The sequence below is a fragment of the Candoia aspera genome, chromosome 6, assembly GCF_035149785.1.
Source record: "Candoia aspera isolate rCanAsp1 chromosome 6, rCanAsp1.hap2, whole genome shotgun sequence".
NCBI classification, from domain to species: Eukaryota; Metazoa; Chordata; class Lepidosauria; order Squamata; family Boidae; genus Candoia; species Candoia aspera.
Window position 1 is genome coordinate 97,546,395 of NC_086158.1, and position 21,300 is coordinate 97,567,694.

General features: G+C 42.4%; 1 protein-coding gene across 1 annotated transcript; it reads left to right on the forward strand.

The window, feature by feature from the left end:
- The first annotated feature begins 282 nt into the window (after positions 1–282).
- On the forward strand, positions 283–20,480 carry MMRN2 (multimerin 2). The gene is made up of 7 exons (XM_063307738.1): positions 283–597; positions 10,490–10,612; positions 13,818–13,924; positions 14,421–14,486; positions 15,250–15,402; positions 15,491–17,332; positions 20,091–20,480. The coding sequence occupies exons 1-7, from the start codon at positions 356–358 to the stop codon at positions 20,465–20,467; spliced, it is 2,910 nt and encodes a 969-aa protein (XP_063163808.1). The 5' UTR covers positions 283–355; the 3' UTR covers positions 20,468–20,480.
- The last annotated feature ends 820 nt before the right edge of the window (positions 20,481–21,300 follow it).

Below are 21,300 nucleotides of genomic sequence, written 5' to 3' on the forward strand. Positions count from 1 at the left end.
CAGCAAGAAGGCAGCTGATAAAAAAAGGCTGGGTTCCTGTGTGTTTGTTGATAAGTCCAGAAGCAAGTCAAAAGTGAGATTTGCCCCCTTGAATCAATCACAACTCATTCCATACATTTCACATCCATACATCTCCCCCACACCAGTCCATTGCACTCCCACACAGGAACCTATTTCACATTGTCATCTGACCTCTGACATTTCCACCATAGCTGGGAGGGTCAACACTGTGAGCTTCCGCTCTTTGTTAGCAGTATCATTCCTTGTTCCAAGTTTCAGTTAAAGGAATGGGACAAGGGAGGTTGTAGGGACAGACTGATCTGAAGTTCAGAGAGGTCTCAAGGAGTTGAGAAGGATGCTAACTACAATTTTACTGATTTGTGGGACTGTTGGGCTGCTGAAATCAGACACACATTCAAGGTATCCTGGTCATCACCATCACAGGCAAAGGCCACACGTTCATCAGATGCCTGCACCTCCTCAACCATCGTCTCCAGCTGAGGAATTCTGGAGAGGGGAGTCGGTCCAAGACGAAACTTCCAATATTGAGGCAGAAGTGGATGATTCTTACCCTGGAAGTCAGCAATCCAGAAATGAGTAAGTATTGGCCAAAAAGACATCTCGCTTGTACCAATTTGCAGTGTACTGGAAAGGCACCCAGTTCTTCATTCTGGAATTACAAAGAGAGCTGGGGGCTTTAAATACCTATTCTAGCAAGGGATGCTGTTTATTCCAGAATTTGACTGCATCTCATATCCATAAAGTAAATGCAAACATACTGCAGCATGCCGATCTTTTCTTCTTGTAAGCCTCTGAGAAACCGAAAGCAAGATGTTAGGGACATACAGTGGATCTAAATCTCTGATTCTCAGACTTCTTTATGCCGCTAGAGACCATCTGCATATTGTTGGTGGAGCTGGCAAATTACTTAAGAGCATCACTTTTTTGACCTATAATCAAAGCACACACATCATTCACGTTTTAAGAGGTACTGAACACCATGCCTTTCTCTACCTAGTGCCTTCTAGATATGTAGACGGTAACATCCATCATCCCTGTCCAATGTAGTCAGATTAAGGGGCTTAAACTGTGCTTAGATGGGGACATTGAGAAAGTCCATTGCTGTCTGCAGATCAACAGAACAGAGCTTAGATTTATTGATTTGCGTTTCATTCATTTATTTTTCCTTTTTCGTTTCATTCATTTATTCAATTTAATAGACATAGACCAAAATGCAGAAAGAAAATTAAAAAGAAAAGAAAAACCATGTTGTTGTTGTTGTTTAAAAGCCAACTAAAAACAAAAAAGGAAAAGAGAATAAGCAGTTAGGATTATATATTTTTTTTAATCCAGGGGCAGAGTGTTTCAAATTCACTTAGAATTTGGCTTCTGATTGTAAAGGCAGCAAAGTGGAATTTGGCCACTGCCGGAGATGTACGACTGCGCTGATCAGCCAGCAGTAGCTGAACATAAAAAAGTTTTGTGTGACCTGAGAATTCCACACAAGAGGATCAGTGTACCTGTTTCTAAGACCTCTGTAGAAGAGGCAGTGTAATAAAACGTGGTTTAGGGATTCCACTGTGTTCTATCCACAAGGATATAATCGGTCATTATAAGGGATTCTTCTGAATAGCCTTCCAAGTCAACAGTTGGCAGAGCATCACAGCAGGACAAAGTGAGGAACCTTCTAAATTTGGGCATTGTTACATAGCTAGGTAGCTCACTGGTTTCCACAGAAGGGTGAAGTTGCCTAAGAGAAGATGTTTACTTAGCCATTCTATATCCAATATATGTGCTGATATCAAAACTTGATATCTACCTGTTCATTTTTTTTTTTTGACCAGTATAAATGTTCATATTGGCTGCCATTTGCAATGTTTAGAGAACATTTATTCATCTCCTGACTTTAAATCAAGGCATCCCACAGTTAAAAAGAAATGCAGGAAGAATGACAAATCAAGCACCTGACAGCAGTGGGCAGCAGTGTAAAGAGGAAAATGCATTAACTGGATTAAAATAGGTGGGAAATATGGACTGAGAAAAATCAGATCCTTCTGTGTCTCTGAAGCGCATATTACTTTTCATTGATGTCAGTGGGATTTCACACTTCTAAATTATGGGTTTGCAGACTTGGTGAGCCAAATTGTGATTGCCATCATTAGCCAGTCCTTGTCCCAGATCCTCAAATGACTCTGACAGGAACGTGAACAGGTTTTCTCAAATTCTTCAGTGGAGTAAAAGTGCTCTGTCTACTTTTTTTGCACAACTGCCACTTTTCAGGACATGGCAATCCTTCAAGGAATGGAGAACCTCAGTATACGCACTGCCTTAATTCTGATTCCATGTTTGCAGGCCTTCAACCACAACGTTTGTTGTGACCATCTCTTCTTCCATATTACCCGCTGCTTGCTGTCCCTCATCCTCTGGGCCAAATCCCCAGGGGGAGGGCACAGGAGGGATCAGACAAGTGATAGCAATTGCTGTTCTTTCTGGTAGCTCCCAACAATTTTTGGTGCATTCTTCTTGGCCAAAAAGCTAGAGCAGGTTAGAGAAGTAACAAGAAGGTCAGAGGCCTTGGTGGTAAGCAATGAATTGCCTCCTGGGGTGTGGGCCTTGGCAGGTGTTTAAATGGCTGAAAATAATGGCAGGAACTATGTAGGCCCCCCTTCCTGATACCTAATACCCCTTCCTGATACCACTACCTAATAGTGATATTCCAGAACTAAAGGGCAGAGAAGGACAACTGTGTAAAGTATTTTCAAGGCTTCCAAAAACAGTGCAATTGAGAGAGATCCAGAGCATGTCCATTGGTCCCTGTCTGATAAAATATAAAAGTCTTGAGGAAAGACGGATGAATGTTTTATAACAGCACACTTCATTGCTAGGCTACTCCTGGGAAGTGACCCACTTCTTTGTATTTACAGTCTGTGCTGCTAATGCTTTGTTCTTTGTACTTTCAGACATGTGAGTTCTCACTGCCAGACTTTTCTTTGATGGATATAATGGGCAAAACCAGGGAGAGATCATCTGCTTTCTTATGGTTCTCTAGAAACAGCAATGAAACCCATTCTTCCAGAAGATTACGATTCCCTTTTTAGATATGCAAAAATGTCTGCAAAAAATCAAAATCCATTCCTGGTATCTAATTTTGCCTCATCTCTAAATTATTAGTCAGTATCAACAGGGGCCCTTAACATCAACCTGTGTGGTTCTTTGCAAACTTTTTGTGATTTCCAGCATTAAAAAAGGCCCAAGGTTACTTTATTATTTATTCATTTCTGATTACAAAATTTTGCCTTTCTCTGCACATGTAATCAAAGAAGCTATATTTATGGTATCATCAGTGTGTGAAGTTCTTTACAGATTTTCACTGTTAAACAGCCCCACAGAGACATTTTATTTATACTTTTCTTATTCCAAAAACCTATCATTCTGCATGCATAAAATCTAGGCAGCTATACAACACAGTATATAAGCAATGACAGTAACCTAACCATCCACACCATCATCTGAAGCATCTTTTTCCAACCTATCTCCTTCCAGATAGTAGTTCTCATCAACTCCAGCTGGCATGGTTAGCAAGCATGGAAGCTGTTGTCCAAATCAACAGGAGTGCCACCTTGAGGAAGACTAATAGAAACAGGCATCAAAAGCAGTAGCCGTCAGCAGCTAGACAATGTCCAACCAGGTAGTCATTATTTGGAGACAGTAAGGAAGGAGAGAAGACATGTTAGGTAGAGGAGAATGTGGGCAAACCAAATTACATGGACAATAACGCTAGACTGGGTTTAGGCACAGTCCAAAGGTTTAAACTATAATTGGTCTTTGGGAAGAGATTCGAAGGAAAAGGATGGTCCTGCTTCTTCACAACTTGAGATCCAGTAGCAGGAACTTCATTTGAGGATTCTCACATCATCTGTTGCATTGGCTCCATTTCCTGAAAGCAACCACAAGAGAAGCAAATGGTAGTAAAGATAGTAATGAATTAGGTCAGAAGATACATGAAACAAGGCAGGCACTTGTCCCATGGAATCATTTAAACATAACCTTGAAATGTTCCTCATCTTCTTGGCCCCAGTGTCACTTGCCTTCTTCCCCAAATAATCCCTTCTTTTCTTGCTTGCATTTAACTGTGTTGTCTCTTATTGCTTTAAAGGAACATGCTCCAATCCAGCAAGGTGATCAAAGCATGAAAATAGCTTTCTGATATATGGTCTACTCTTTAGGATGTTCATTTAGGTTCCCCTGGCCAGGCTGCATGCATCTTAGAGGGCATCCATAACAGCAAATAGATCCTGCAGTTAATTCTGGGTGAGGGGCAGAAGCCTCAGGCTTCCTGCTTGTGGGACTCTTCAAAATGCCTTTGATTGGACTCATCACATGAGATGAACGTGATGATCTAAATGTGGCTTTCATATATGAAAGTGGTGCCTATGCTGAAATGGCCCCTCAAGGGTAGGCGTGAGAACATAATCAGTTGTTGTTGTTTACTCATTTAGTCGCTTCCGACTCTTCGTGACTTCATGGACCAGCCCACGCCAGAGCTTCCTGTCGGTCGTCAACACCCCCAGCTCCCCCAGGGACGGGTCCGTCACCTCTAGAATGTCATCCATCCACCTTGCCCTTGGTCGGCCCCTCTTCCTTTTGCCCTCCACTCTCCCTAGCATCAGCATCTTCTCCAGGGTCTCCTGTCTTCTCATTATGTGGCCAAAGTATTTCAGTTTGTCCACATTTTCCCATACAAGGTCATATATAGCATTATCCTGTTTACTGTAATCTCACCACAGGTGGTTGAACGTATATCTGGAGGAGGATAAGGGATGTCTATTATTTCTATCCATTTTTCTTGGTTTCATGATCACTGACTGGCTATTAGGGAGATGTTAAAAAAAGAAACTTTGTGATGTGACCGGATACAAGGAAGTTCTCTAGCAGCAGGAAATCTTTGAAGCTGCCCCTCACGTCTACCACCAGTGTCTGAATTAAGCAGAGGTACAGGAAAGAATTATTAGGACACTTCCAGACAATGAGGCTTTCCATCAACAAAGTCTCAAATATCATAGTGGAATCAGAACGGTTATGTTCCGGTTATGAAAGTTACTAAAATGCCATGGGAACTTCAGTGCTTTGTGTCTGTAGCCCTTGCACAGAATCAGTGACCAAGGAGAATATCAGAGTATCACCACCAAATGATAGAGATAGCTTTGCCAACTGGTCATGGAGATCAGAATGAAACCCAGCATGGCTTGTGAACAGGAGTTTCCCAGGTAAGGACACCAGTCACAAGCTAGTTCAAGAGGAAGCCATGAACTGGTGCCATCACAGGCACCAGGGGCAGAGTCAGCTAAACTGCTGGGTGTGTCAATTCATTCTGGGAGCAGATCTGAACCTTCTCTGGAATGAGACACCCAAGGAATGATCTTATGACTTCTGATCTCCTTTAGGTGGCTCTGTGTATTAGCTGGCTGATGTCAGCTCCACTAGATAGACCAGACCGTGAAATCAACTCCACAGGATTGAAGCCAATTTAGTGGCCTGCTAGAACCACTGAAAGGGAGCAGAGCTTATAGCACAGCTGAGAAGTTAGCACAGGAAAAAGAAAATTATCTTAGACAGCTTCAGTGAGCATGTCAGAGAAACACAGGTTATGGATCTTACACACTCAGCCGTCCCAAGCATAAAGAATCACTCGCTTAGACAGATTAGGTTAAGATAAGTAAAAGAATTCTGACTGACTTTATTCTTTGTTGTTCTGTTACATCCATTTTGTTGGAAAAGATGAAGTTCCTTTGTTCTTCTTTTCTTTCTAAATACTTAGTTTTGCCCTAAACTCTCAACCCTACGGCTGCCAAGAGCTGTGTGGAAGAAAGGGGCTGAATTCTTCATCAAGGCCTGAGCACATGGCCCTGATGAATGGAGAGCAGAGCAGCATGCTTGCTTCTCCCTGGGTGGAGGAAGGAGAGAAAGAGTAAGTAGGACTGGCAACAAACAGCTTCCTCAGAGTTGCATTGTGGGACAACTCAATTTACATGCTAATTCACATGCTAATGAGGCACGCTGGATTTGCCAGGACTTCCAACAAGGATGTTTACAACTATTTTTATTGAGATTAGATAGAATAACAGAACTGTGCAAGTCTGCTTTTGCTGTACCTCCTTCCTATAGTTCAATGAATTAGGGAGGTGTCTGTCTGAGCTGCTTCCAAATGTTATCTGGATGCTCTGGGCTTAAAAAATGTTTTACCCCTCGTTGCCTTGGCAACAGAGTCTGCATATCTCCATCAAAGTCATTTTCCTTCCTCTCTATACTTCAAAATATAGTAAGAGAATCCTGAAATGTTATATTCTTTCAAGTGGGGCATGGACTTCTGCTCAAATATCTGCTCATTTGTGTAAAACCTGACTTCTATCTGTAATACTATCTCTGGTATTAGAGGCAATTTTGCATAGGAATCTTAAAATGATTCTAGTGTAATCATATAGCTTGTTGTTGAAACGTGAGGCTGAAAAGGGTCAGAATATTAATTTATTTACAAATGGTCACAAATGCCTCTCTCTTCATCCCATCACACCCTGCCCCAAAGGTAAGACATCAACAAAAAAAAATGTATGAAAGCCTGGAGGCAGGGAGCAGCAGCATCTTCCCAGTTTTCAGTTGACACCCCAGGATACCCCAGGGCAGCCCCCTGAAATTCGATGGCAAAATGGCTAATTTAGAATGGAGCCATTTTTAGTGAAAAAATTACTACCAAAAGATGGAAGGAAGTGCCTTCAGAGTCTACGAGAGTCTCTTCAAAAGTGTACAACCCAGACTGAAAAAGTTGGCTACCTCTGATCTAATATGTAAGAATAACCCTATTGTCTAATATCAATACTGCAGGTTTAAACAGGTCCTGGAGGGATGAAGCTTTTGAGTTGTAACTCAATGAACTGTAATTAATGAGACTCTTCCGGCAAGGAAGGAGTTCTAACACCACAGACATCTATTTTGAAGAAATGATCTCAGCAACACTCAGAAATAACTTCTCCTGGTTTGCTGCTTCCACCTCTTCCCTCGTTCTTCCCGTCCTTTAGTGCAGGAAGCACAAATCAGACCGATTTGTTTAACATTGCAGATTAATCTCTAGAACTAATATTATCTGGGGGCACACCTCCAACCTTCTAAGTCATAAAAAGCCTTGAGAGAGAGAGAGAGAGAGAGAAAGAAAGAAAGAAAGAAAGAAAGAAAGAAAGAAAGAAAGAAAGAAAGAAAGTAGGCATATTCACAACATTGAGGGAAAGATTCTTATAAACATTCTGGATCTGTAAATTAATGCTGGTAACGGATGAGCTTAAACTCCAGCAGTGTCCAGACTGACAGCACATTATTTACTCCTTTCTCCTGCTTAATTGCTCTACTTTTAACATAGATATTTCAGCAATGCTCTCCAAGAACTATCAACTCATCAAGAGAGGGAAATAAGCCACAGAGCAAAATTTGTTTTAGATGCAATGCGTTATCATGTAATAATAATAATAATAATAATAATAATAATAATAATCAGAATTTCCTGTTTTGGAAAAGTTAGTCAGCTCATCTGACAAGGCTGCTTGGGCGATAAATGAAGGTACCAGGAACTCTCCAAAGTGTTGGAAACTGATAAAAGCAACATGAAATCCCCCATTGCTCTACTGCAGAGAAAGCCAGGACAATGGGTAGTCTATCTGAGATCACTACAAGCTCTAATCAAAGTGGTTTCACATTCTAGCGTTAGGCAAAAATGCTTCCGAAGAAAGCTACTCCTGGATTTGTGACCCTCAAAGGGAGGAACATTGTGACATGCCCTTCAGACTTTTACATTTTTGTTTGTCTGATTTTTAGTCTTGTGGCCCATTGCTGGCTGGGAATTCTGGGAGTTGAAGTCCATGCATCTTAAAGTTGCCAAGGTTGAGGAACACTAGTATAGACCGATCCAAAGTTAGCCACAGTGAATAGGAATTTGAAAGCAAGGTTTCCCCACTGTAGCTCAACACTCAAAGCCCTAAACCACAGATTAGTTTGTGTCTTGTTTGGGCTGAGAGATGCCAGCCCAGTTTTTGGTGTATTTAGTCTGGAATGTGTCTCCTCCTCCTTTTACTTTTGAACCTGGATTAGGGAAAGAAAACAATCTGCTGACTCAGGGAGAAAGAGCCGGTTTTCACCAGGGAGAACCACACAATTGAAGGAAGAGAGGCCTGTCTGAAAGGAGTTTTCTTTTCCTGAAAACCAGCCTGTGCTTGGGGTTGGCGGGCTTCCCGAAACACAAAGTCTGTTTCAGATTAAAATTGTGCCAGCCAAGTTGGCAACGTGTGTATTTTTGTTTGCATGAGAAAGCAGTCAAGGGGATAAAGCTGCGCTGGGGAGAACTTCATGGGCATAGAAACATTTTCAGAGCAGTGCAAAGTGCATGAATGCAACCGTAGGGTCTCCCTCTTTGAGGACATTTCCACCAGAATTTCTTTGGTAAGAAGGTTGTATTTCTGACCAAATCCCAGGTAGCATCATCAGCCAAGAGTACTTCATTAACCACACCTGAAGATGAGGTGAGAGAAAGAGGATGGTTGATAGACACATGCAGATGGGGATCAATGGACTTCATATTTTACTTCTGTTTTAATCAGCCCAAATCTCCAGGACTGTTTTAGAGGGAATTGGCAAGACGTGAAGAAAGGCACTGCATGGGATTTCTGTCCATAATTATTTTCAGTCTTAAATTCAGATCCATCTTAAATTCAGACCATTTTCCTTTCCTTTTAATAGGATAGATAGATGATAGATGATTGATGGATGATTGATAGATGATAGAGAGAAGAGAATAACATTTGCCTCGACTGAACTCAGGATGACTATATGGACATATCCATGCAATTTCTGGGCAACAAGGCAGATGTGTTGTACCATTGCATTGTTCTGCAACAGTTTTTCAACTTCTCAGTCTAGCCAACAACCCTGGAATTTCTGGGTGATTTTCTGTCCAAGTACTAACCAAGTCCGAATTGGCTTAGCTTTTTCGAGTTCAGATCCATGCTACCATGTATATGTATCTGCATCTCTGTGGATATGCATTAAAACACCCATTATAAATAGAAGTTTCAGGGGGAGAGTTCATTGCAGAGGCCAAGCCAGGCTGTTCATTGCTGCCTGGCTACCACCTTCTGCTGCAAAGCTGCACTCTCTCACATGTAGCCGCAAATACAAACACTGCCCCACCTCAGGGCTGATCTCCGCTTCCCCTCGGGGGCCTTACGCACTTCCCATTGTTTCTGCCACTCCAGCTCCAGGGCAGAAACTTTCCCATGTAAGGAGGTTATCAGAACTTGTGTTCCTCTGTTCCCACTCCAAGAGGTGAAGTTCTTTCTATTCTTAGGAGACCAACACCCAATTTCAATGCAAATCGTCAGCAACATGGGGAGAGGGCCACCGACCTTTCCAAGTTCCTCTCTGGAGGCTTGTGGCATTGTGTGAGGTTTTCTGTTTTGATTTGCCTCACCTGCCATTTTAGGAGAAAAGAGTATTTATATCAGCACAATGGGAAGGGAACAAAGTCCCTCCACCTTCCTGGCATCTTTGTCACAGTTACTGATCCGGGACAATTCTGGGTGGAACTGCCTTCTCATGTTTTCCAAAACATCAATGCTTTGGGTGAAGTGAGCTTCTAACACAAAGTCTTTGCAGATTGAGCCATTCCATATGGGACCTGCTGCGGTGGAGGCGGAGGTGGACCCAGCATGGAGTTTAGAAGGCTCTGTGCTAAAAGAACCAGTTTGGTGTTGTGATTAAGCCACCAGGCTAGCAACCGGGAGACTGTGAGCTCTAGTCCCACCTTACGCATGAAGCCAGCTGGGTGACCTTGGGCCAGTCACTCTCTCAGCCCTAGGAAGGAGGCAATGGCAAACCACTTCTGAAAATCTTGCCAAGGGAGATTTGTCCAGGCTGTTGCTAGGAGGGACTTGTCCAGGCTGTTGCTAGGAGTCAAGACTGACTCAAAGGCACCCCCCCGCTGCCCCAAAACAGAAATTGCTAAATGCAGAAGCTCTCGTTTTTGCATGCAACTCAGTCTTTGGCATCTCAAGTCGGGGATTGCTTATCTGGAATTTTGCTTAGTTGCTGACCCTCCGGACTGAACAGCTTTCCCCATCTTGAAGGTCTTGAGATATTTTGGCTGGGATTGATTGGGTAACTAGTTCAAACATGTGGAGGAAACCAGGTTGAGAGAGTTGATGCACACAGTCCTAATCTGGATGACCCAGCACCCCAATTCACTGTCCCCTCCTCTCCCTGTGTTAGGCAGTTTCTACCGTGTCTGTACCAGTGCACCAGAGGCAGAGAACGAGGCTTTTGAATGGTCTTGCAAAGGAGTGATAGGACAACGTTCGTCATTGATGACAGAGAATATGTTTGTAAGAATGGCTTGCCTGATTTCAGAGACCAATCATGACAAATTCCATGTTATTTCTCTCTTTTCCCCCAGGAACTGGTGCTCCTCTGTTCTGTTTCAGCCTGCCACGTACGTTGCAGTTTGCAAGACAGAGAAATATATAATTAGGGCACAGCAACCATGTCCAAATGGGACTCCAGACTGCCAGAAGGTCATGTATGTTGCACAACCTTTCCTTCATAAGGGGTGGTGGTGGTTGTGGTGTCTGAAGCCAATTCAGTGGCCTGCTAGAACCACTAAAATGGAGCAGAGCTTATAGCACAGTGGAGAAGCTGGCACAGAAAAATAAAATTATCTTAGATAGCTTCAGTGAGCATGCCAGAGAAACACAGGTTATGGATCTTACACATTCAGCCCTCCCAAGCATAAAGAATCACATGCTTAGACAGATTAGGTTAAGATAAGTAAAAGAATATCTTGCTGACTTTATTGTTGCTTCTGTTACATCCATCTTGGTGAAAAATATGAAGTTCCTTTGTTCTTCTTTTCTCTCTAAGTACTTAGTTTGCCCTAAACTCTCAGCCCTACAGCTGCCAAGAGCTGCGTGGAAGAAAGGGGAATTCCAGGCCCACCACGTGGTGCCCAGAATGGAGGAGAGCAGCACACATCTGTGTGCTTGCTTCTGGTGGAGAAGAAGGAAGAGAGAAAGAGGAAGTGGGAGTAGCAACAAACAGCTTCCTCAGAGTTGCATTGTGGGACAACTCAATTCACATGCTAATTCACATGCAAATGAGGCATGCTGGATTTGCCAGGACTTCCAACAGTGTCAACACAGCACTTACGGCAGACTTGCCTTCCCAGATGTGTTGAGATCAAAGTGTTGGATGTCTCTCCTGGCATGGCTGGAGACATTTGCCAATCCTAACGCATTGGAGGGAATCGGTTTGAGAAAGGCTGACAGAAGATCTTGCCTGTCCTATAAATGCATGACTTAGGCCAGTTGTGGCTTCCCCAAGGAAGCCCATCTAATGCAGCCTGAAGGTTTCCCAAGGGTGAGTAAATACTTGTCTTAGCTTAGGGCAATTTCCCTTCTTTGGGAATCACATCTCACCAGATCACCCCTGCTGTAGGGCCCAGATCAACATGAATAGGAATGCATTGCACAGAACCAAGAAAGCCAAATTTGGTAAGTTCATTACTGAGACCTTTGGTTATGTAAATCGGTCCCATCTGATTCATTAGCATGTGGCCAGAAGCAAACCCTCAAGCTGTGCTGAGAGATTGACACACAGCTGTAGCAGCTAGTCCCCATGATAGAAAATGAGAGCCGCTGGCAAAATGTCCAGAGAAGCATTTTCAGGAGAGCGTTACAGAATTTCCCAGGAATCCAAAGATGATTTCTTAGTATTGTCTCTCATTTATGGTCACTAACACATCGCCCAAAATGAGAAATGCCTCTCCCCTAAAGGCATCCTAGAATTGGTTGCAATCAATGGTCTTCTGGATGGGCTTTTCTAAGTCCCTTTTTGTGGCGTATTTAAGCCTTGAAGGGGACAACTTTTCAAAGGGAGAGGATGCCACCCAAAAGAGGCTGTCTCTCTGGCAGCCCTCCAAGCAGAGGATGGTCCTCTGCAAGGCCAGGGGACCATCCTCTGCTTGGAGGGCTCTCATCTTCCTCTGCAAGGCCAGATCTAGGGTCAAAGAAAGGTGTGTCTTTCAGCCACGGGGCAGGCAACCAAGAGCCACACTATCCTACAGTTTAGCCTAGGGCGTCAAGCTCAAGTGAAGTTTCCAGCGTTTATTTCCAAAGTGCCATGAAGTCCATGAAAAAAGAACCTCAAGCCATTGCAATTCAGTACTTCACAAATTATGGCCATCTATGGGAGACAAGGGGGTCAAGGACTGAACTGCATATTGTGACATCCTCATGCAAAGGAGATGAACATCAGGCATTAGTTGCTTGATACAAATGACCTGAAATACAAAATTTACATCATTTGTGTGAGGATGTCACGGCATGTCAACTGGCAGAGAGCCAGGTTGGTCTAGTGGAGAAGGTGCTGGGCTAGAAACCAGGAGGCCGTGAGTTCTAGTCCCGCCTTAGGCATGAATGCCGGCTGGGTGACCGTGGGCCAGTTGCTCCCTCTCAGTCCAACCCACCTCATAGGGTGGTTGTTGTTGTGGGGAAAATAGGAGGAGGAAGGAGTCTTAGGTATGTTCCCTACACTGAGTTATTTATAAAAATAATAAAGGAGGGATAGAAAATAAATAAATAAATAAATAATCATATATGTAAAGGTCAATAGGACAGAAATATTTGGATGTGTGAAAACATTTTATGGGAAGGAATTACGCAGCATAAAACAATATTTGAAAACATTTTTCATAAACAATAATCTAGCTTGGATTGTTATTTTTCTTAAGTCCTTCCTATGACACTCCTATTTTTTCCTTACCCCTGTATTTGTAGGGTATTAATGAAATGTGTGAGAACTTGTAAAATGTCAGTGATGCTATGTTTTGGATGATGCTTTCAGGGCCAGAAAAGATGGCAGATCTTGGAGTTACTGATGCTTTTCCAGAACAGAACAGAACAGAACAGAACAGAACAGAACAGAACAGAACAGAACAGAACAGAACAGAACAGAACAGAACAGAACAGAACAGAACAGAACAACCAATGTTGTCAAAGCTATTTGCTGCTGTGATTTAACTTGCAGTAGTAGACATGGAAGTGTCTACGGACAAACGCCGGCTCTTCGGCTTTGAAACGGAGATGAGCACCGCCGCCTAGAGTCGGACATGACTGGACTTAATGTCAAGGGAAACCTTTACCTTTACCTTAGTAGGCAGTTTCTGGTGTCAAATGATATTTGCTGTGCAGTGGTATCTGGATAGTTGACATTCTATGACTTTTCATATTTTATGCTACAGCAAAGCAATCAAGAGGTTTCAACAGCTCTGAAATTTCAGTGATAACTCATGTGGATAAGGCCAAGTGACCTCTATGGGACTTACATCAATATAGCTGTGTCCAGGATTACACTAAAGAAGTCTCAAATTATTTAGTTAATTTTCACATTCTAAATGCTATCCTGGAAGGTTGCCATTATTTCCTTCATGGAAGTATTAGAGAAACAGAGAAGGTGGGGAGTACATTTGGCTCTCAAGCAAATGAAGCCGACCATAACTGGGCTGCAAAAATCCAGATGAAGACTAGATGTCAGCCAAGGAGTAGAGAAAAGGATAAGTCCTTGCTGCCCTCTCATGGTCATCTGTATTTTTGCAGATAGGTTTTGCCTAATGAAAACTTCTGGTAGGTCCCTAATTGCTATGTTGCCATGGTCCTTTATCAGGACTTTCAGGGTATGAGATTAAGCTTCCGTCTAATCTATCACTCTTTCCTCTCCTCTTCTTCTAGGTACAGAACAGCTTTGAAACCAGTCTACATGATCAAACAAAAAGTTGTAAGCTTTTTACACTGGAAGTGTTGCCCAGGCTACGTGGGCAAGAACTGTGAACAATATGGTAAGGATAAACCTTTATGTAGTCTTCTGTGATTTTGTGCCAGATTGGCCAAAGTCAGGTCCAACATATCTGGAGGGTTGAGGAACCCAAAGGGACATAAGACTGTTGAGAAAGGTCCTGCAGGTCTCTTTTGGGGCATAAGTAGCAGGACAGCAGAGAAGAAGATTGCAAAGTCTTTTCCATACTGGTCCTTCTCAGAGTCTGAGCTTTTATCTGAGGCTCCAAGACTGTGTTGTCCCCCACAATATGAAGGTAATCCTGACCTTCATAATGAGTCTGTTGTAAGCATGACAAAAATACAAGAGAACTATTTGGGTGAGCAGAAAAACTTACCTTAATTGTGAGTAGTACATCAGCACATGTACTAGTATTAGGAAAGGGGTTAATGTCTGGGATGATACATAAATGAAAAATACTGTTTAATTTTTTTTTTCTGTGATAAACTGGGGAAAAAGAGGAATAAGGGAAATAAATGTCTTATGGAATTCATTTCCAGACCCAGCTCTGTTTCCAGTGGGTACCAGTCAGCCAGAATCCTGGGAAGAGGCACTCTCGAACCATGGTACGTTTTAAATCATTGGGACGTTCCACAACTGGGATTTTGTGTCTGTGAAGCTGCTGGTGATTAAGTTCACAGTGGTCCTTCACCTTCTCATACTATGCATGGAGAATATTTCTGCAGCTTATTCATTCATCCTACCTGCTGTCTTTCAGATATATTAGACTATAATTTCTTCTCCTTCTGCTTCTTCCTGCTTTCTTTAAACAGCTGGTGGTTGCTTAAACCAACATTAGCAATGTCTACCGAGTCATTAATTATCAGTTAAAACTATACCTGAAAATAACAGCCCAGATTTATCTCTGTTCATCTCTGGGCATTACCAAAATATGAGCAATGAAAGAGGAGGGCAGTAAGAAAAAGTAAACAAAGTGGAGATGAAGGCCTCTCAGGTGTCAATAATTTTTTTTTTAGTTTGGCCCAATGTATTTTGGAATGTATGCTTTTTTCAAGGGTACAGAACAAACGGATGATACAAACAAGGACTTTAGAATGACCTGCAACCTACGTAAATTACATTGCTTGTTGGAAGATGTATTTCTTAAACGTGTTCCATGTGGACTGACAGCAGTTCTGCTCTGCTCCTAGCTCTTTTGAAATTCCATTTACTGCAAGGAAGACCAGCGTTCCTTCCTCCTCCTTCCTCTTACCAACATGCGTGCATGGTTTTTATATCTGGATATTCACCTTCCGTGCTAATATATATTAGAAGTGTCTTTATCTTTTCTTGTTTCTTTGCAAATAATGCCATCTTTGCTGGACTCAGGAGATATTACAGAAACCCATCAAAGTCATGAAGTGCTGCTGGAAGATCTGCAGAATGATATCCATCAGGCGGCAAACAGTCTGGGAATCTTACAGAAGGTGCTTCATCTCAACAGCACCAAGAGAAACAGAGGCATGAACCAGGACCAGTTAGGTAAGAGAGCTGTTTCTCAACCATCTCAGGCAATCCATCAAGCATATAAATAAATGCTAATGTATTTCTGGTTTGTGATGTATTTCAGAAGTCCAGCAGATGCTCTTTCTCCACATAAACAGTTTCCTAAAGGAACATTTTAATCCCATCTGGGCAAGCTTCAATAAAAGTCTACAGGATCTTTCCATTGCCGTCCAAAACCTTTCGCAGAATGTTGAAGCTAATCGGAAGGGCATAGAGAGATTCCGAGAGAGTTCTGTGCCCAGGCAAGATTTCCAAGAGCTAGGGACAAAGTTTGAATCCAAAGTTCAAGCAAACGTTTTGAGGGCAGACCAGATGAAGCGAGAAATGGACCGTCATTACCATCTACAACAGGCAGTCATCCACTACAATCTCACTATGATCAAAGCAGATACTGACCTGAAGCTCAAAAGACACCATAAGATGCAGCAATCTTTTTTAGTAGCATTAAACAACAGTATGGCCGACATGAGACAAGAGCAAAATAAGCTTCATAATGAGCTTGAGGTCCTAATTAGAAATTTTGCTGTGTTCCCAAGAAAATTAGGCAATCAGAATGAGGTGTTTCCTGATATAGATATTCAGAGCCTCAATCAGACCTTGGAAAAACATGCTCAAGAGCTAAAGAAACTTGATCAGGAGTCTCATAAAGGCTATGAAGAACTAACTCATTCCATCACAAGGTTAAAAGACAACTCAAAACGCGACATAGAGGACTTCAGAATACGATTAATAGAGGGGAACCTCATGATAGATGAATATAGAGAAGATGTAGAAAGGAAGATTTTAGCTCTTAATAACACTCTGGCAGGTATTCAAGAAAGCCACTGGAATCTACGGAAGTCCATGAAGGCATGCTGCTGTGAAGACCAGCCTTCAAGGACTGATATAGAAGAGTTAACTAACACCACCCAGATGCACGGAGAACATATAAAACATCTGGAGGCACGTTTAAAAGATCTTGCTGCTGCTTTCCCTATTATACATCAATCTTTGGACTTCCAGCAAGAAGAAACTCGGAAGCTGGAAGGTGACATGTCTCTTTTAAAAACCCATTCTGAAGCTTTGTCTGAGAATGTTGATGTGCTAAAAAAAACCAGTGAGAAGATGCATGGTCACATCAAGTATCTCAACAGTTCTTTCAACTCTTTGATGGTAGATGCAGTGAGACATGAGACTGCACTTGAGGTCTTGCTTGGAGAGGAAATTATGGAAGTCCTCTCTGAAGAAGAGTTAACTCCACCCACAGATCAACTTCAACTGATGAACATGAAATTGATTTCAGACAATCTCAAGAAGCAAAATATGACATTAGAATCTCTTAAGAAGAGAATACACTCTTTGGAGACAGATCATGAGAATAACCCACATACTCATCAATCTTTGAAAGATCCTGATACTGAGAAACAAATAGAGCTCAACCCCCAACATAGTAGAGTAGCATATATGGAGCCAAACCATGAAGCTGCCATGGAGGATGCCCTAGACAATCCAGCATATCATGATATTATGACCCTAAAAAGAGAAATTGGACACCTTACCAAAGAGATGAAGAAATATGAACTCCAGTGGGATCATATTCACTCCTGCTGTAATCAGACTAAGGCCAGCCTAGACGATCTCCTCAGTGTTTCAGTGCAGGAGGTGAGGGAAGATCTTGTAGCAGCCAAACAAAACTTTGAAGAACATCTAGAGATCTTTCAGAAGTTGTTTGGAAATAGTAAGGAGTTGGCTGCCTCAAATGTAAGCCTGGATGTAGCAAAGCTTCAATTACTGATGAGCAGAAAGACAAGGAAGGAGCTTAAAGTGCAGGGACAGCAAAACATGAAAGGCAAGAAAAGGGTCCATGGCCACAGAGAAGGCACTTTGAATGGAAGAAACAGGATAAATGCAGAAATCCTGGAGGCAGGTAGGTTCCTTCCAACCAACCAACCATTTCTTAAAATGTTCTCATCATGGTTTCCTAAAGTTCTTGTCCCATGCCCCCACTGTATCTGTGTGTGTATGTGTTGAGATCTCAGCAGACTAGGTATGATTTTATTCCTGCAGTTAATAATTGCTGTTATATATTAAAAAATAAACAGCAACTGTGTCTCTCCCCCTTCCTCCTGAGCAGTTAAAAATCAGACAAATATTGCTTGTATGCAAAGCACATGACTTGACAGTTGCCACTCCAATATGTTTGGAAGTTGGGTTCTTTTGTTTAAAGCTATTGAAAGCTATCTTAAGAGAGGAGTGTGGATATGAAGAAGGCACAACCCTACAAGATCCAGGTTGATCCTCACAACCTATGAACACTCTGCCAGGTCCCTTCCCATTCTCTTCTCCCTGTCTCAGGCTGTGATGAGTAGCTAAAGAGACTGGGTTTTCAATCTTTGATTCTGGATGGCAAAGATCCTTGCTGGGACAATTCAGTAACCTTGGAGTTCCACTGCCAATTGCAGCAGATTGTATTGAAATCTGTGTTTTGTGTTTCCCAGCCTTGGCAACACCAGACCTGTGGACCAATGGCTGTGATAGCCATTGCTGGGAATGTTGGGAGTGAAATTTCACACTGGGTTTTGCCAGGGTTAGGAAACACTGAGCTAGTTGGCCTGACAAGGTGGATTAGAGTTTCCTATGTGCCTTGAATCTGTCTGGGTCATTTCCTTTACCTTCAGGCCTTGGAGGCAATGAGAGTAGCATCCAACCCATTTAGAAGATACCAAGCTGAGGAATGATCAAAAGTATATCTGTCGTGATTACCTTTCTGAAAAAGAAACTAGGCTGTGGATGACGAGGTGAAGAAAAATCAGCCAGAGGATTCCAAAGAAATGTCCTCACTTGATATCAGAAACACCATGTTTCTTCTGACCAGCACTGGACTAGAGTAGGTCTCTAAGTCAGCCCACCCCTTGTTTCAATCCATCCATCTATAAGTCAGTTTAGAAAGTTTCATCTGCTGAAACACTAACTGGAACGGATTGTATTTGCTAAAGGGATGGGGCACGCTGTCCTAGAGCCACAAATTCCCTTTTCTTGACCCACCAGAACATGTGGAAGAATTCACTTGGGTTCTCTTTGCTACTCTGCTGTCTTCCCAGATGTAATGGGTCTGCATCTCCCTCACATAGCCTAAGATGGCTGGAAATTCTAGGAATTGATGTGCATCCAGAGAGCACATGCTGGGGAAATTATTCAATTAAAAAAAGGAGATTTTGTCAAGGACCTGGATCTGATTATCACTAATGCACATTTTCAGTTTCAGTGTCTGTTTGTAGAGGAAAAATAGAATGATCAAGAACTATATAATCAAATACAAAGAACGCTGTGTTTTGAAAATAGTCTACAAGTGCCGTTTGCTATGCTGGGATGAAAAAGGCCATATACAAAGGCACGTTTTGCCAGAGATTCCGAGTGAAAAACGTACTCCATACCCTTGGTTACCTTTCAGTATCCCTATATATTAAATATGGAGAGGCAATGACATAGAATTTTGAAAAGCTTAGGAAAATAGCCAGGTAGCTTACTGGAAATGTTGGGGCTTACCAACAAGATGGCAATAGCTAAAACTGATCTTCGAGAAGCTGCCTCAGTCCCAAGAGTTTTTCTTTTTTTCTGAAATTATTTTGCTTTGTAGCAGCGACATCTCCTGGCTGATTTCTCTTCCCACACTGAACTGCTCCCTCGATCGCATTTTAGAACCTTTTGTTGCAATGCGGAGCAAATGCCACCTTCTGGCGTCCACCTCCTTCACTGAGACAGACGGCAGCATGGGGTGGGATGTTTCCAGGCTGAGCTGTGTGTCAGATCCCAGAAGCAGGCTACGCTTTCTCTCTTTCCAAGAGGCACTATTTATTTATTTTATTTTATTGTATTTATTTAATTATTCAATTTATATTGCCGCCCATCTCAAACTAGTGACACTTGCCTTTCTCCTCCATAGAACGAGAAAGGGAAATATTACCCTTTTTCAACTTTTGGAGCAGAAAAAAGAATCCCCTTTGGACATGGTAGATCTTCTTATGGATAAGTCCAGCTCTATCTATCTATCTAATCTATCCATCCACACACACACACATCCAGAGTTGTGAGTTGTGTTTACCCATACATCGAGCATCAGTATACTGTAATTGTCGGAGAAACCACACCTTGTCTGAAGTGGGGAGGACCAGCAGCCTTCACTCATACCCATTTCAAACACCCTGACAGCTGGGGAAAGCTCCCCCCCCCCACCTCTAAATTTGGTGGCTGTTATGGCCAGTCCACAATGGCTGAAGAACCATGGTACTAATCAGTAACAATTGAAAACTGCCCCAAGAGCAGAAGCCCCTCGAGAAACTTCAGCTGACATGGTGAGGAATTGCATTCCTTGTGACAGCTGAGCTTCTGACAGCACCATGATGTTATGACATGGAATATATTTGAGGACCTTGCAAGGATGGAAGAGGGAGGTGGAGATGGCCTTAGGTGACTGGGGAAAACTGTGACTCAAAATCTGGATCAGAGAAAAATTTGGAGGGAAGATAGATTTATCTTGATCTTTGGCCTCAGACATAAGCCTCAATATTCATTTCCAAGCTGGGCTTGGAAGAATGTCACTAGAATTTCTACGGTCACTTTGAAAATGTTACAATTAGATGGAATTCTATTTGCATCCCATTATTCTTCCTTTTTCTTACCCCCAGGCATGGCAGTGGCTTTTTATGTGCGATACGCTGAAGACAAAGAGGAACAGTTGGTCTTCAACAGGACATACCTCAACTATGGAGGAGGTTATTCTCATGAGCATGGCTACTTCAAGGCATCTCACAGCGGTGTTTATATGGTGGCTGTCAGTGCTGAGTTTCCCCCAGGACCTGCCCTTGGACAACTAGTCTTCAGCAATGGGGACAGAATGACTCTAATAAACAACAAGAAGTCCAGTGGTGATTATACAACTCTGTTTGCGCTGGTGGAACTGGAGAAAGGAGACCTGATGTGGTTTGAACTGGTGCAAGGTGCTGCAGTGAGACAGAACTCAGTTGGATTGAGCATGGCAGGATTTCTGCTATTTAAAACTTGAGAAAGAACACCTTTGCAATAAGCGTAGTCAACTTAATATTTTAATGACCCAACCTGTTTTGTCTTGTCTGCACGTGGACATTAGCTCAGTAACGCTTTCTAGAAGGACTTGAGTAGCTGCTCAGCCACAGCTCTAGCAGGGTGGAGAGGTAGAAGTCAATGTATTCCTTCAGCTGGCCAAAAGGCTATGAAGCAGATGCTTGTGGCTGCGACACATCTTCTTTCGTTGTCCTCAAAATTTCCTGCCCGACTCCCTCACCCACATTTCCAGAGCCAGGCTATAACCAGGAAGATGGAGCAATGCTTCTAGAACCCGTCCATGGAAAAACACAACTTTGTGCTTCACACCATACCTTGTCTAATGTATTTGACATGTTTCTTCCTGCACCATCCGCAATCACACCGTAGGATTAGAAACCCCAAAGGCAATTCCTCCATTTTCCCAAACGATCTGCAGGTACAGTTACTGGCAATCAGCCAAACAGCCATTCCTGAAAAGTGTTGTTTAAAGATGACCATAAAAGTATACTGTCAGAAATATATAACTTCATTTACTTTCTTGAGCCACAATCTTCGTTACATCCTGAGTTAAACATACCTGAAGTGACTAACCCCAAAGTTTGTGTGCTGAAAACTGTGGGATCAAACTCACCCAATCAATGGAAATAATTTTTAAAAAGAATTCATGTACAGGGCATGATTCCAATTTATTTCTAACAACACTAAAAAAAAAAAAAGCAAGGATGAATCAAATCAAGAGTTTCACAAATGTAAATTTAAAAATCAGTAATAAGCTCTTCGACAAAATTAATTTGTCTAAGATTGGAAGGTAAG

What these genes read in the sequence shown, in the direction of transcription:
- MMRN2 (XM_063307738.1), top strand. Translation starts at nt 356, where the DNA reads ATGCTAACTACAATTTTACTGATTTGTGGGACTGTTGGGCTGCTGAAA. An exon ending in CCAGACTGCCAGAAGGTCAT is followed by an intron (nt 10,613 to 13,817) that starts GTATGTTGCACA and finishes CTCTTCTTCTAG; the next exon opens with GTACAGAACAGCTTTGAAAC. An exon ending in AGAGGCACTCTCGAACCATG is followed by an intron (nt 14,487 to 15,249) that starts GTACGTTTTAAA and finishes TGCTGGACTCAG; the next exon opens with GAGATATTACAGAAACCCAT.